This window comes from Orycteropus afer, unplaced genomic scaffold (assembly GCF_000298275.1).
Source record: "Orycteropus afer afer isolate SDZICR_OR568_19922 unplaced genomic scaffold, OryAfe1.0 scaffold00244, whole genome shotgun sequence".
Classification (NCBI taxonomy): Eukaryota; Metazoa; Chordata; class Mammalia; order Tubulidentata; family Orycteropodidae; genus Orycteropus; species Orycteropus afer.
In genome coordinates, this window is record NW_006921831.1 from 2057965 (window position 1) to 2070853 (window position 12889).

General features: G+C 56.2%; 1 protein-coding gene across 1 annotated transcript in view; it reads left to right on the top strand.

Annotated features, from left to right (window-relative positions):
* The window catches only part of NADSYN1 (NAD synthetase 1), a 38593-nt gene that overhangs the window by 14771 nt on the left and 10933 nt on the right, over positions 1 to 12889 (top strand). Inside the window, exons 7-12 of the mRNA XM_007949271.2 lie at positions 2256 to 2344; positions 2459 to 2576; positions 6067 to 6198; positions 9780 to 9854; positions 11394 to 11518; positions 12404 to 12452. Of these exons, the coding sequence (XP_007947462.1) occupies positions 2256 to 2344; positions 2459 to 2576; positions 6067 to 6198; positions 9780 to 9854; positions 11394 to 11518; positions 12404 to 12452 (588 nt within the window). The remainder of the gene's footprint in view (positions 1 to 2255; positions 2345 to 2458; positions 2577 to 6066; positions 6199 to 9779; positions 9855 to 11393; positions 11519 to 12403; positions 12453 to 12889) is intronic.

Here is a 12889-nt window from a genome sequence, read left to right on the forward strand (position 1 = left end):
TGGATCAGAAACCGTGGTGGCTGCTGGCGGTGGAGCTGCCGAGCTGGTGTGATGGCCTCAGGTGCAACAGGAGGAAACACTTGCTGTCCTGGGACGTCTTCACGTTGCCTGGTGTGTTGGAGTCCATCCTGGAGGCTGGCGTCAGTCCGTCTCATGGAGGGTGTCCCCTGTTCCCGCTGACCCTCACCCTGCCAGACACGAAGTCTTTTCTAGCGGCTGGTGTTTCCTGATGACGTGACCCAAGGCAGTGAGCTGAAGGCTCACCACCAGCTTCTGGGAGCATGCCGGTGGTCTCTCTGAGGCGGCTTTGTGGACCCTTCTGGCCGTCCGCAGGGATGCACTGCCCTTCATCATTACCACAGTCCGAGTGGATCAGCGCTTCACTCTTCCTTATTCATTGTCCAGCTTTCCCATGCGTGTGAGATGATTGAAAAGCCTGAGGCTTGGGTCAGGCCCAACTTAGTCCTCAAGGTGATGTCTTTGCTTTCAGAATTTTAGAGGGCTGTTGCAGCAGATTTGCTGTAATGTGTCCTTTGATTTCCTGACTACGGCCTCCACGGACATTGGCTGTTGACCCAAGTGGAATGAAACCTTTGACGACTTCAGTTTTCCTCCACCACGAGAGCTAGCCTGTGTGACAGTCAAACCAAGGAGGGCAGTTCCTGAGAAATGCAGCTGGGCCTGGCAGACGCCTCCTCTGTCTTCCTTCACGGCTTCTTCCCCATGGATGCCGCCCTGTCTCCTTCCTTCCATGGGACCAGCTCTCTCTACCGCTTACCCCCTGTGCTGTGGAAATGGCCGTCTGCCACCGGGGCTCACGCTGCTTGTGGTTAAAGTTCTCTGGATGGAGATCAGAATGTCACAACCCCAATTCAGGTTCTCGGGGAGGGGCCTGTCTTTGTCGCCATTGACTGTGGTGGGCAGGGAGGTGAGGGTCTGTGTGGGGCTGGGCGGCAGGTGCCATCGTGTGAACACAGGAGACACAGCTTCAGAGGTCATTGTCCTGGGCAGGCAGCCCTGTCAGCGTCTAGAGTGTTCTGGCCATCAGTATCTAGATACTGGCATCTGGAGTGTCCCAGCCTGACGGCATCTGGAACGTTCCAGGCTGTCGGCGTCTGAAGCATCTCAGTCCATCAGTGTCTGGAGTGCCCCAGCCCTGTCAGCACCTATAATGTTCCGGTCCGTCGGTATCTGGAGTGTCCCAGCCTGACGGCATCTGGAACGTTCCAGGCTGTCGGCGTCTGAAGCATCTCAGTCCATCAGTGTCTGGAGTGCCCCAGCCCTGTCAGCACCTAGAACGTTCTGGTCCGTCGGTGTCTGGAGCGCTCCGGCCTCGGCTGCTCAGAACATGGGCTTTCTCTCCTTCCGCATGAGGAGTTCTCAGGGTTGCCTCTTCCTGTTGGGATCCACCTCTGCCAAACACAGCCCGAAAGTCTGAACATCCACTCGGAATGTGTGCGAACCCACGGTCAAACCTGGCGAACACAGCCAGCAGGTCTGGGCTTCCGGGTGGAGCCCAGGAGGACAGTTGTGATAACTCCCTTCGCTCGCGTTTCCCTTGGACTCTGCTCTGACGTTGCCTGCTGAGAGGCCTCCCTGATCACACACTGACATCACCGTCCAGCCTCCTGCTCCTACACGGTTGCTGTGGAGTCACCTCCGACTCGCGGCTCCTGGCGTGTGTCGGAGCAGAGCTGCACCCCAGACGGCTTCCGGGAGCTGAGGGTTTGGACGCACGTCACCGGCCTTTGTGCCAAAGGGCCTCTGCGTGGACTCCCTTCCCTTCAGTTGGCAGCTGAGCACGTGCACCGTCTGCTCCACCCAGGACTCCCTGTCCTGCTGTGTTTCTCTCTGGCTCACACCCACCTCTGACACCCTATAGTTCACTTACATTCGTTACATCTCGGCATCTGACTCCTTTGCTAGACTGAAATCCCCTGAGGCCAGGGCCATGATGTTTACTGTCCCTTGTCTTCAGGGACCAGCATGGTGCGGGGTGAGCACCGGCAAAGTGAACGAGTGACTGAACAAACCACAGAAGCAGACGTGTGCCTCTGCTGGCCCTCTGGTTGCTGACATCACCTGCTGAGACCACGCCCCGTCTGGGTTCCCTGGACCCCTCTGGACAGACGCTGCAGCTCTCGGGGCGGGCTGTGGAGTGGGCTGGGGAGGGGTGTCCCATCGGGGCTGGTGTCTGAGACACTGAGCAAGGGTCTCGTGTGCACTGGTCAGAGATGCACCTTCCCCCCCTGCAGGAGGCTGTCCCCTTTGGGGACGCTGTGCTGGCCACTCGGGACACCTGCATCGGGACTGAGATCTGCGAGGAGCTCTGGACACCCCACAGGTCGGCCCCTCCTTCCTGCCAGCCACCCTGACCTCGCCCTGGACACTGTGGGTGGTGGCCCTGGGGACCTGAGGAGGCATCACTGTCCCTCCTCTTCCTCGCCTCTGCTTACAGCCCACACATCGACATGGGCCTGGACGGCGTGGAGATCTTCACCAATGCCTCGGGCAGCCACCACGTGCTACGCAAAGCTCACACCAGGGTGGATCTGGTGTCCATGGCCACCGCCAAGGTAGGTGGGCGGCCGGGATATGCACCACGGGGCGGGCCCTGCGTCCATCCCACAGCTCAGTGCCCAGGTTCCAGGCTTGGTAGAGACTGACTGGTGCTGCAGGTGTGAGCTGTGTCCCAGCGTATGTGCTGGGTCCTAACACACCTGCCTGTGGATGCAGTCCCATCTGAGAAGCGTTCTCTTTGTTGTGTTCGGCTGTGTCAGGGCAGGGTGTGTCCCAAACCATCCCTTGGGAGGTGTAGAGGGTAGGGTAGGCAGAGAGGCAAGGAAGCACCAACAGGAAGGTGCATACTCCACAGATAGGCCAAGGAAAGGAGTAGAAGCAGCAAAGAGCCGGGGACCTTCCGGCGCGCACGGAGCACCTGTGCCTACAGCCAGTGCCCTGAGTTTGGACGTGTAGCCTCCAGAACTGTCAGAAAATACATCTCTGTTCATTAAAGCCCCCAGGGTTCTGTCTGTCACAGCAGCACCGGGAGATTGAGATCACTGATGGTCAGCAGGCAGGCACCAGCGAGCCCCTGGGGCTGCCCTTCTGACCGCTCTTAATCCTCCCAGCCACCCAGGAGATGGGGGCTCTCATCATCCCCGACAGGAGCCTGGGCCGGGGCCCTCAACCACCCGCTGTGTCATGGGGTGGGCGCCATGGTGGCTGAGAGCCAGGATGCACCTCTTGTCCGCTGGTGTCATGCGAGTGTGGGGATGTTGGTGTGTGACTGCTTTCTCTCTGAGGTGGGAGACGCGCTGAGGGCTGCTGGTGCTTAAGGATTGGGTTCGTTGTTGTTAGGTTCCAGGGAGTCGCTTCCAGCTCATAGTGACCCAGACCTAACAGAATGAAACCCTGCCCAGTGCCGCACCACCCCACAGTCCTTGTGTCTGGGCCTGTGGTTGCAGGCGGTGTCGGTCCGTCTCAGTGAGGGTTTTCCTCTTTCTCAATGACATTGCCCGGCGTGAGCTCCTCCCCCAGGGACGGTCCCTCCGATAACGGGTCTAACGTTCAGGAGACAGTGTCACCATCCTCGCTTCGAAGGAGCGTCCTGGCTGGCTTCTTCCCAGATCGCTAGGTTCTTCTGGTGGTCCCTGGACGCTGAATACGCTCAGGGTCCGTCAGCCCCCAATTCACAAGCATCGGTTTGCCTTTTCAGTCTTGTCTTGGTCTCTTAAAGTACCATGAGAGGGGGGCTTTAAAGAGCAGAAGTTTATTTTCTCTCGCTTCTGGAGGCTGGCAGTCCAAGTCAGGGTCTGACCACCTCAGGGTCTTCCTTGTAGACGGGCCACGTCCCTGCTTCCTCAGTTTGTCGGTGATCCACACATGGTGTCTGTCTGCCTTTGTGTGTGTGTCTGTCTCTGTGTGTATCTCTGTGTCTCCATGTATGTCTGTGTATGTGTGTCTGTGTACATTTATGCATGTACATCTGTGTGTCTCTGTGTGAATTTCTGTATGTAATCTGTGTGCGTATGTGTGTGTGGTTGCATGTATGTCTGTGTGGTTGTGTGTATATCTGTGAATCTGTGTACGTCTGTGTACATCTGTGTGTGTCTGTGTGTCTCTCTGTGTATGTATGTGTATACATCTGTGTGTGTGTCTGGGTCTCTACGTGTGTCTGTGTGGGCTGTGTATATGTCTACATGTATGTGTGTCTATATGTCTGTACTTCTCTCTATCTACATGTATGTTAGTGTGTATGTCTGTGGGTCTGTATATGTCAGTATGTGTATGCCTGTGCATCTATGTGTCTGTGAGTATATACTGTGTACATCTCTGGGTATGCATGTCTGTATACCTGTGTATGTCTGTGGGTATGTACGTGTCTCTGTATGTGTGCCTGTACATCCGTCTGTGTGTCTATGTATGTGTCATTGTGTACATCTGTGTGTCTGTGTGTGTCTTTGTTTACGTCCATCCGTCTGTGTGTGTCTGCGTGTGTCTTTGTGTACACCTGCCTCTGTGTGTGTCTGCATGTGTCTGTGTGTGTCTTTGTGTACGTCCATCCATCTGCATGTGTCTTTGTGTACACCTGCCTCTGTGTGTGTCTGTGTGTGTCTCTGTACGTCTGTCTGCATGTGTCTTTGTGTGTGTCTTTGTGTGTGTCCATCTGTCTGTGTGTTGTGTGTGTCCATCTGTGTATGTGTCTTTGTGTGTGTCTGTGTGTCTGATGTGCGCGCACCTTGTCTGCATCTTTTCTGACTCAGAGGGATTATGTTTAGGAGCCGCTCTGTCTTGTGTGACCTCAGTAACATCATCAAATTGTCACAGAGTGTGTTCTGGTTCCCTAGTGCCACTCTGACAGGAATGTACCACAAATGGGATGCCTTAACAAACAGGAGTTTATTCTCTTACAGTTTGGAGGCTTTAAGTCCCAGTTCAAAGTGCCAGGCTCTAGGGGCTGGGTGAAAGCCCCTCAACCTTGGGCTTCAGCTCTGCCTCCTGCTCCCGGCCCACTGGAGCTAGAGGCTTTTCTTCACTCAGACAGCTGCTGGCTGCTGAGACTGACAAGCCCAAGGTTGACAAGTAAAAAGGCACAGTCCCGATGTTACCAAACCCTATGGCAGGCCATTAATTCAAATCCATTGAAAGTCCTGAGGTCGGCAGAACATGGCAGGCTGCTGAACGATGACATGGCTACATACAGTGTCCAAGCGTGCCATAAGCTAGAGACCGTTCCCCAAGGCTTCTCCTCATATACAGAAAGCAGGCCACATCCCAAAGTGAGCTACTCAGCTGCTTGTGATAGATCCCACCATGGAGTTGATTGGCAATCTCATCGTGAGGAATACTACATCCAGCTGCTCAGCCATTCAACCAGGCCCAGCCAAGTTGACACACAAACTGTATTACCACAGAGGGTGATCACGGAACATACAGTCACGTTTGCAGGGACAGGGTTAGGACACTAACATGCATTTTGGGGGACACAGTTCAGTCCATGACTGTCCTAGTTGTCACAGAGGGTGATCACGGGACATACAGTCATGTCCACAGGGACAGGGTTAGGACACTAACATGCATTTTGGGCAACAGTTCAGTCCATGACTGTCCTAGATTGTCACAGACAATGGTCACGGAATATGCAGTCACACCTCAAGGGACAGGGTTAGGACACTAATACGCATTTCAAGGGACACAGTTCCGTCTGTGACTGTCATAGATTGTCTGATACCTGAGAGTGGCTGTGAGGTGGAAGTGGGCATCTGTGTGTGGCCTGGTACTGCAGAAGGGCCATGGACTGCCACTACACAAAGGCTCTGTTTTCCTGTATGCCTGCATGTTTCTTGTTGGATGGGAGAGCTGCTGTGACCTGGTGGTTTGGGACAAGAGAAAGTCTGCTGACTGAGCCACCGAGGCCATGTCACGTGCTTGTGGGCCGGTGGAGGTGGTGGCCTGGGCACCGCCGGTCACACAGCCACTGTGGTCATGTTGCGTGGGTGTGGGCCGGTGGAGGTGGTGGCCTGGGTACCGCCGGTCATGCCAGCACTGCACCTTATTTTCCAGAGTGGCGGCATCTACCTGCTGGCCAATCAGAAGGGCTGTGATGGGGACCGCCTGTACTATGACGGCTGTGCCACCATTGCAATGAACGGCAGCATCTTCGCCCAGGGCTCCCAGTTCTCCCTGGATGATGTGGTAATGTGCCAGGGGGTGGGGTTCAGGAACAGTGTGTGGCCCATCCCTGTTGGTCCTCATTGTCCCCTGTGACCAGTGTCCTGCCATCTTAGTCCTGGGGCAGAGGTAGGGATCCCAAGCCTCTGACTCCGTGTTCTGGAGGTCCGGGGATTGCACGGGGCATACTGACCCCAGCCGCTGTGGGGGCAGGTCTAGTCAGTCCAGGGAGCTGTCGGGGAGACGCCATCGCAGGCCAAGGACGCATGGGCTCTGCGAGGGGCAGGGGAACAAGGCAGAGACCAAGCCCAGGACCACAGTCCACCAAATCCTCCTGGCAGGTTGAGCAGCCCGCTTATGGCCAGGGGCTTGTAACCACTGGGCCCACAGCCTCCTTAGAGAAAGCCACGCACACTTGGCTTCTGAATGTGTTGGGTGCCGTCAAGTCGATTCCGACTGAGCCACCCCATGTGACTGAGTAGAACTACCTCACGGGGTTTCCCAGGCTGGAATCTCTGGGAGCAGCTGCCTAGTTTTTGAGCCATGGAGCCACTGGTGGGTTTGAACCTCTCACCCTGAGGTTGGGAGCCGAGCTCTTAGTGATCACCCTGCCAGGGCTCCTTGTGCTTTCATGAGCAAAAAAGAGAAAGAAGAAGATTCTCCCGAAGGAAGTAAATCCCAAGTGTGCACACAGCCCAAAGTCTCCTGTTGCTCTGCCTGAAGGCCACGTGAGGACAGCGGCATGCCCGGCTTGGGGGCAGTGCGGGCTTCACCGTGGCATCTCCCGCAGCCTTGCCCATCTTGGCTCTGGGTCCAGCTGCCTCTGGCACTTGCTTTGTCGGGAACACGCACAGACGGCGCTAATTCACAGAGGCCGTGGTGGCCATGGCTGCTTAGCCAGAGCAGGGCACGCGAGTGTCACGGGAATGAATCCTCCCAGACACCTTGGGTGGGGCCTTGGTGCTAACGTGCTTGTCCCCACTTGACGAGGCTGTGGTCGGCATTGTCTGCAGCACCGCTGGGGGCCCCGTGTGGGGCAGTCGGCTGACCTGCCCCGGCGCCAACCACATTGGACGTTGGAGTCAGTGCCGCCTCCCGACGCCCCGTGTCCAGCAGAACAAGACACTGCCCGGCCCTGCGTCCTCAGGATCGTGGCTCGAGCCCATTGTCATGGCCACCGTATTCTGAGGCCTCCCCACGTGGGGGCCCGTCTTCGGCTCTGCCACAGCGCTATGGTGGGATCCACAGTGTCCTCATGGGCTGATTGGCGGAAGTAGGTCGCCGGGCCTTCCTGCCCAGTCCGTCTCAGTCTGGAAGCTCTGCTGAAGCCTGTCCCCCGTGGGAGACCCTGCTGGCGTGTGGCACACCAGCAGCCCAGCCTCCACAGCCCAGCCACGCGCAGCCGGCACGGGGTGACATGCTGGCGGCAGGGGGTCTCCAGTCACCGGCAGCAGGCGCGTGCCTCAGTGAGAGCTGGTGTTAACCGCTGCTTAGCTTAGTTAGTTTGAGGGCACGGGTTGCGGAAAGCTGGCTCCATTCTGCCACTTCCCCCGGGAGCTGCCCTTAAGGAGGTGCATGTTGTGGGACACGGGGTCCTTTCAGAATCTGCCCCTCTCCTTCCTCCGCTCCAGGCCAGGCGTCTGCTGCGGCCTTTCATGGGGCTCCCTAAGCATGTGAGCAGGGCTCCCTAGCCCGGTGGGCGGTGGGCGTGTTTCATAACCTGGTGCGTGGAGGTATTCTGCTGAGTTGGACGTCTCCCCTCGGCTCCTGTGGGAGCAGCACCTCCTTCTCATGTAAAGATTGGCAGCCTCCGGTGGCTTCTTGTTGTTTGAGTCTTTAGCGTGATGGTTTTGGTGGCCATGATGTTGGGAAGTGACAGTGAAGCCCCAGGGTATGTGACCTCCGTGTCCTGTGAGCATGTCCCAGCCTGAGTTAGCCCCATGTGAACAAAGGCACCCATGTCTTGAAATCATGACCAGGGAGGGTGGGGTGACCGCAGCTGTCCCCGTCCCCGGGCGGCGACAGAAGCAGCTCCCCCTGTCTTGCTCTGTGCTTCATGCAGCAATATCCTGGGACCTGCAGTTCCCCAGCTTACAAAGGCCCATCCTGAGTACAGCCTCGGCTGTGACCCAGCCCCGGGAAAGCCTATGACATCAACAGCTGGAGGCACATTCTGTGATCTCTGATGACAAACCGGTACTGCTCTGCAACGTCCATCCAAACATTGCTAATGTTTGAGTGCCTCTGGGAGTGTTTAATATTTAATGTGTAGAAGAGTAAACTACATGCTGTACAGTGAGACACACGTGACTACCTGACATTAGACACGACTGTACCTAACTGCTGAGTTAGGTGCAAACTCGACATAAAGACAGACTTGGAAACGGAACCAGATCAGAATTTGGGGACTGCCCGTAACAGTTGAGTTGAGCATTTTTTCATAAGGAATAATACCTAGGGGTTAGAATCTTTCTGTTCTTTATTTTCTTTGCTGTTAAGTTGCACGTGGTGGAAGTCCGCATGTTTGCTGCATTCCAGTGAGGAATCGTCACCCCTGGTGACCCTGGGGCTCTGGCCCCACCTCTCTGCTGTTCTCCTGCCTGGCCTTTCTCTGGGTTGGCCTCCTTCTCAGGTCACCTGGCCTCGTGGTCACAGAATGGTTGCAGCGGCACCAGTCATCCCATCTTCACACGGAGACATGAGACGTGTCTCTTCTTAAGAGGAAGGGATGCTGTCCTGGTTCCCTGGTGCCACCCTGACAGGAATACACCACAAATGGGGTGGCTTGAACAAACAGGAGTTTATTCTTAAAATTTGGAGGCTTTAAGTCCAAATTCAAAGTGCCATGCTCTAGGGGGGGTGTGAAAGCTCCTCGACCTTGGGCTTCAGCTCTGCCTCCTGCTCCCGGCCACTGAAGCTGGAGGCATCTCTTCACTCAGGCAGCTACTGGCTGCTGAGGCTAACAAGCCCAAGGTCAACAGATAAAATGGTAGAGTCCCAATGTTACCAAACCACATAGCAGCCCATTAGTTCAAGTCCATTGTAAGTCCCAAGGTGGCCATAATGTTAGCAGAGCATGGCAGGCTGCTGAATAATGACACACAGGGTCCAAGCATGGCATAAGCTAGAGTCCATTCCCAAGGCTTCTCCTTATATACAGGAAGCAGACCACATCCCAAAGGCAGCTACCCAGCTGCTTGTGGTAGATGCCACCATGGAGTTGATTGCCACTCTCATCATGGGGAATACTGCATCCAGCTTCGCAGCCACTCAACCAGGCCCAGTCAAGTTGACACACAAATTTAACCACCACAGATACTTTTCTGGACACCCCTGCCGGACTCTGACTGGCCATGACTAACTGGTTACTGGCGAGCGTCTGAGTGTAACAGAGGTCCTCGTGGCCACTGCAGGGGAAAGGCTTGAGGTCGGCCACTCCGCTGCCAGTCCTGGCCCTGGGCCCCCAGGCCCCCAGGGTCACAGCCCTTGCTCTGGAAGCAGGCTGACTCTGTGCCGCTGGCACACCTACCCAAGTGGTCGGATCACACGTGGGAGTGGAGAAACAGGAAGTCATGGTTTTCCTCATGTTTGTTTGAATCCTCCAGGAAGTCCTCACGGCCACCCTGGACTTGGAGGACGTCCGGAGCCACAGGGCACAGATCTCCTCACGGAATCTGGCGGTACGTTCTGCTCAGCATCTGTAGGAAAGCTCCCCTGAGGCCTGGCGATGTACCCGCTGGCGGTGGGCTTTGCCAAGGCCAGTCCGGTGCAGGGCTGGGACGCGGGAGGTGAGGACCCAGGACGGGAATGGGGGGTGGGGAGGTGGCGTGGCACCAGGGCTTCCATCTGTCCTCAGCTCCCCTGCTGCCTGGAGCCACTGCTGAGAGCCAGGCCCTGAGCCCTGGGCGTTCGGGATGAATAAAGGTCATCCCTGTCCCCAAGAAGCCCAGAGCGGGGCGGGGTGTGGACACAACAGACGAAAGAGCCAGCACTGTTGGTGCAGGGAAGGCTCCCCAGGTGGAGGGCGGGTGGTGTGGCTGGCAGCTGTACACGCAGCCAGGGGCTGTCAGGACAGCGGGTCAGGGGGTTGGGGTCTGGGAGTGAGTCTGCACCCAGCACCCCAGTCTGAACCCAAGCCAATTCCGTATCTGACTTGCAGAAGTGGCACTTGTAACCAAGGGCTCTGCGTTTTGTCAGACGTGACTACAGATAGGCTGTTAAACGGGGTCCCCACAGAGCAGCAGTCCCACAGACAGGGCTGATTGTGAGGCTCAAAAGGGAGTGGGGTCCTACGCTTGGAATTTTTCAGTGGCTTTGTTGTTTCTGGGTGCCGGTGAATCGGCTCCGCTCACAGCAGCCCCAGCTGCAGCAGAACGACCCCTGCCCGGTCCTGCACCAGCCCCACAGTCATCACTGTGCTAGAGCCCATCAGCCCACCACGGTGTCAGTCCGTTAACAGCTCTTTTGAGAGATGATTTGCAATGTACCGATTTATGGTGTCCACGAGTGGTTGTCCTTACACTCACAGCAGCACAGCCATCACCACTGTCAATCGTAGAACAGTTTCCTTGCCTCAAGAAGAAACTCCATCTCTGTTAGCTGTCGCCATAGTCTCCTCCTCCAGCCTCAAACCTCCAGCTACCTACCTTCTGTCTTACGGACTTCCCTAGTCTGGACTTTGATGTGTACAGAATCGTGCAGTACCTGTCCTTTCGTGACTACCTTGTTTCACTCAGTATAATGTGTCCAGGGTTCATACGTGTTGTCACACATATCTAGACCATGCTCCTTTTCATGGCCGAGTAATATTCCATCCAGCAGTCTGCAACATGTTGTCCATTCACCTTATTGACAGACACTTGGGTTTTTCCACCTGTGGCTCATGCCGTGAACACTCATGTACAGGTTTTGTGTGAACATGTGGTTTCATGCACCCAGGGTGGTATGCCGGGTCACGTGGTGACTCTGTGTTTAGCACAAAACCATTGGCCACGGCAGCTGCACTGTGTTGCATTTTCACAAGCCATGTACAGAGGTTCCAGTTTCTCCACATCCTTGCCGACGCTTGTTATTACCTGTTTTTTTATTGACCACCAGGCCTCACTGTGGCTTTGATTTGCATTTGCCAGCAGCTTGTGCAGTTCTGTTCCTCAGTGGACCCTGGAGCTTGCAAGGGTCTCTGGGTGGCAGTGAGTTTAGCATGGGCCCTCTGTCATCAGGCTAGCCGAGTGGACTCCTACCCCCGAGTGAGGGTGGATTTTGCCCTCTCGAACCATGATGACCTGCTGCTGCCGCTCTCCGAGCCCCTTGAATGGAAGTACCACAGCCCCGCCGAGGAGATAAGGTGGGCCAGGCCTGTGCTGACCATGTGTCGTGGGGGCCGCTGCCCTTCCCCCAGTGCAGGAGCTCGCATTGCGGGGTGGGGACTGCATGAAGGCTTTCAGAACCTGCTCAGGGTAGATTCTTGCCGAAGAGGGGGCCGTGCCCCATTGGGGTTGAGGCAGGGAGATGTCGGGGCCGGAAAGATTGGATTCGCCCCCCACCTCTGCTGCTTGTGTTGTGACCCTGGGGCTTGTCCTCTCTGTGTCTCAGACACCCCATCTTAAGACAAGGATATTGGTAGCATTGACCCCCAGGGTTGTTTGAGCCTTAAGATGAGTGAGTCCAGGGCCCCGTGCAGTGCTGGCTGGTGTCACAAGCCCCACTGCCTTTGGGGGACCTGCCTCTAGGTAAGCCGGCATAATGTGCCATGGGTCTTGTCAAGCCAGGGTCCGAGGTTGCCAAGAAAGACGGGACTTAGACACAAGCGTTGGTTGGAACGGAGCTTGACTCACATAGAGAAGCAGAGCAGGGTCAGTTTCAGTCGTGGGCACCAGCCCCCATGTGCAGTGACTCACTCCTCACAGGTGCCACGGGACGGGTGGTCTGCACACACCCCTCTCATGCGGTGCCCTCCCCACCGGGAACAGATAGAAATGCGGCCGGCCGGGTGCCCTGTGACACACACACAGGAGCAGAACAGAGACGGCCCGGTTAGTCCCGTCAGGGAAGGCGTTTCCCTGGTGAGGAAGAAGCTGGAACGGAGGGCAGCTCACTCCCCCGCCTTCGTGGTCAGGGAGCGTTCCGGGCCCAGGGCTCCAGATCAGGTGGCCTGGGTGGGAGCCCAGCCTGTCTTCCCGGCAGGTCTGCAGCTGGCAGCTTCCAGTCCTAACTCTCCTGCTCTCCCCAGCCTCGGGCCCGCCTGCTGGCTCTGGGACTTTTTGAGACGTAGCCGACAGGTAAGAGTTCCACTTTCTCCCCTGGTCACTAGGCTTCTGCTGGTTCGTTTGTGTGTATGTCTCAGCAAGCTAAGTGTTTGTTTATCCCAAATGATATTTTATTGTGTTTTCAATGAAACTTTACACGACAAGTTAAGTTCATGTCTCAGAATTTCTGCACAAATCAATCGGTGATGTTAGTGACATTTTTCACCTTGTGTCAGCGTTCTTTTTCATTATGTTCTGGTTGTTCTGTTGCCATACAGGAGGTCTGGTGGCGCAGTGGTTAAAGCATCTGGCTGCTACCCAAGAGGTGGTTCAAACCCACCAGCCACCCCGCAGGAGAAAGATGTGGCAGTCTGTTTATGTAAAGACTGACAGCCTTGGAGACCCTGTGGGCAGTTCCACTCTGTCCTCTAGGGGCGCTGTGGGTCAGAATGGACTCCACGGCAGTGGGT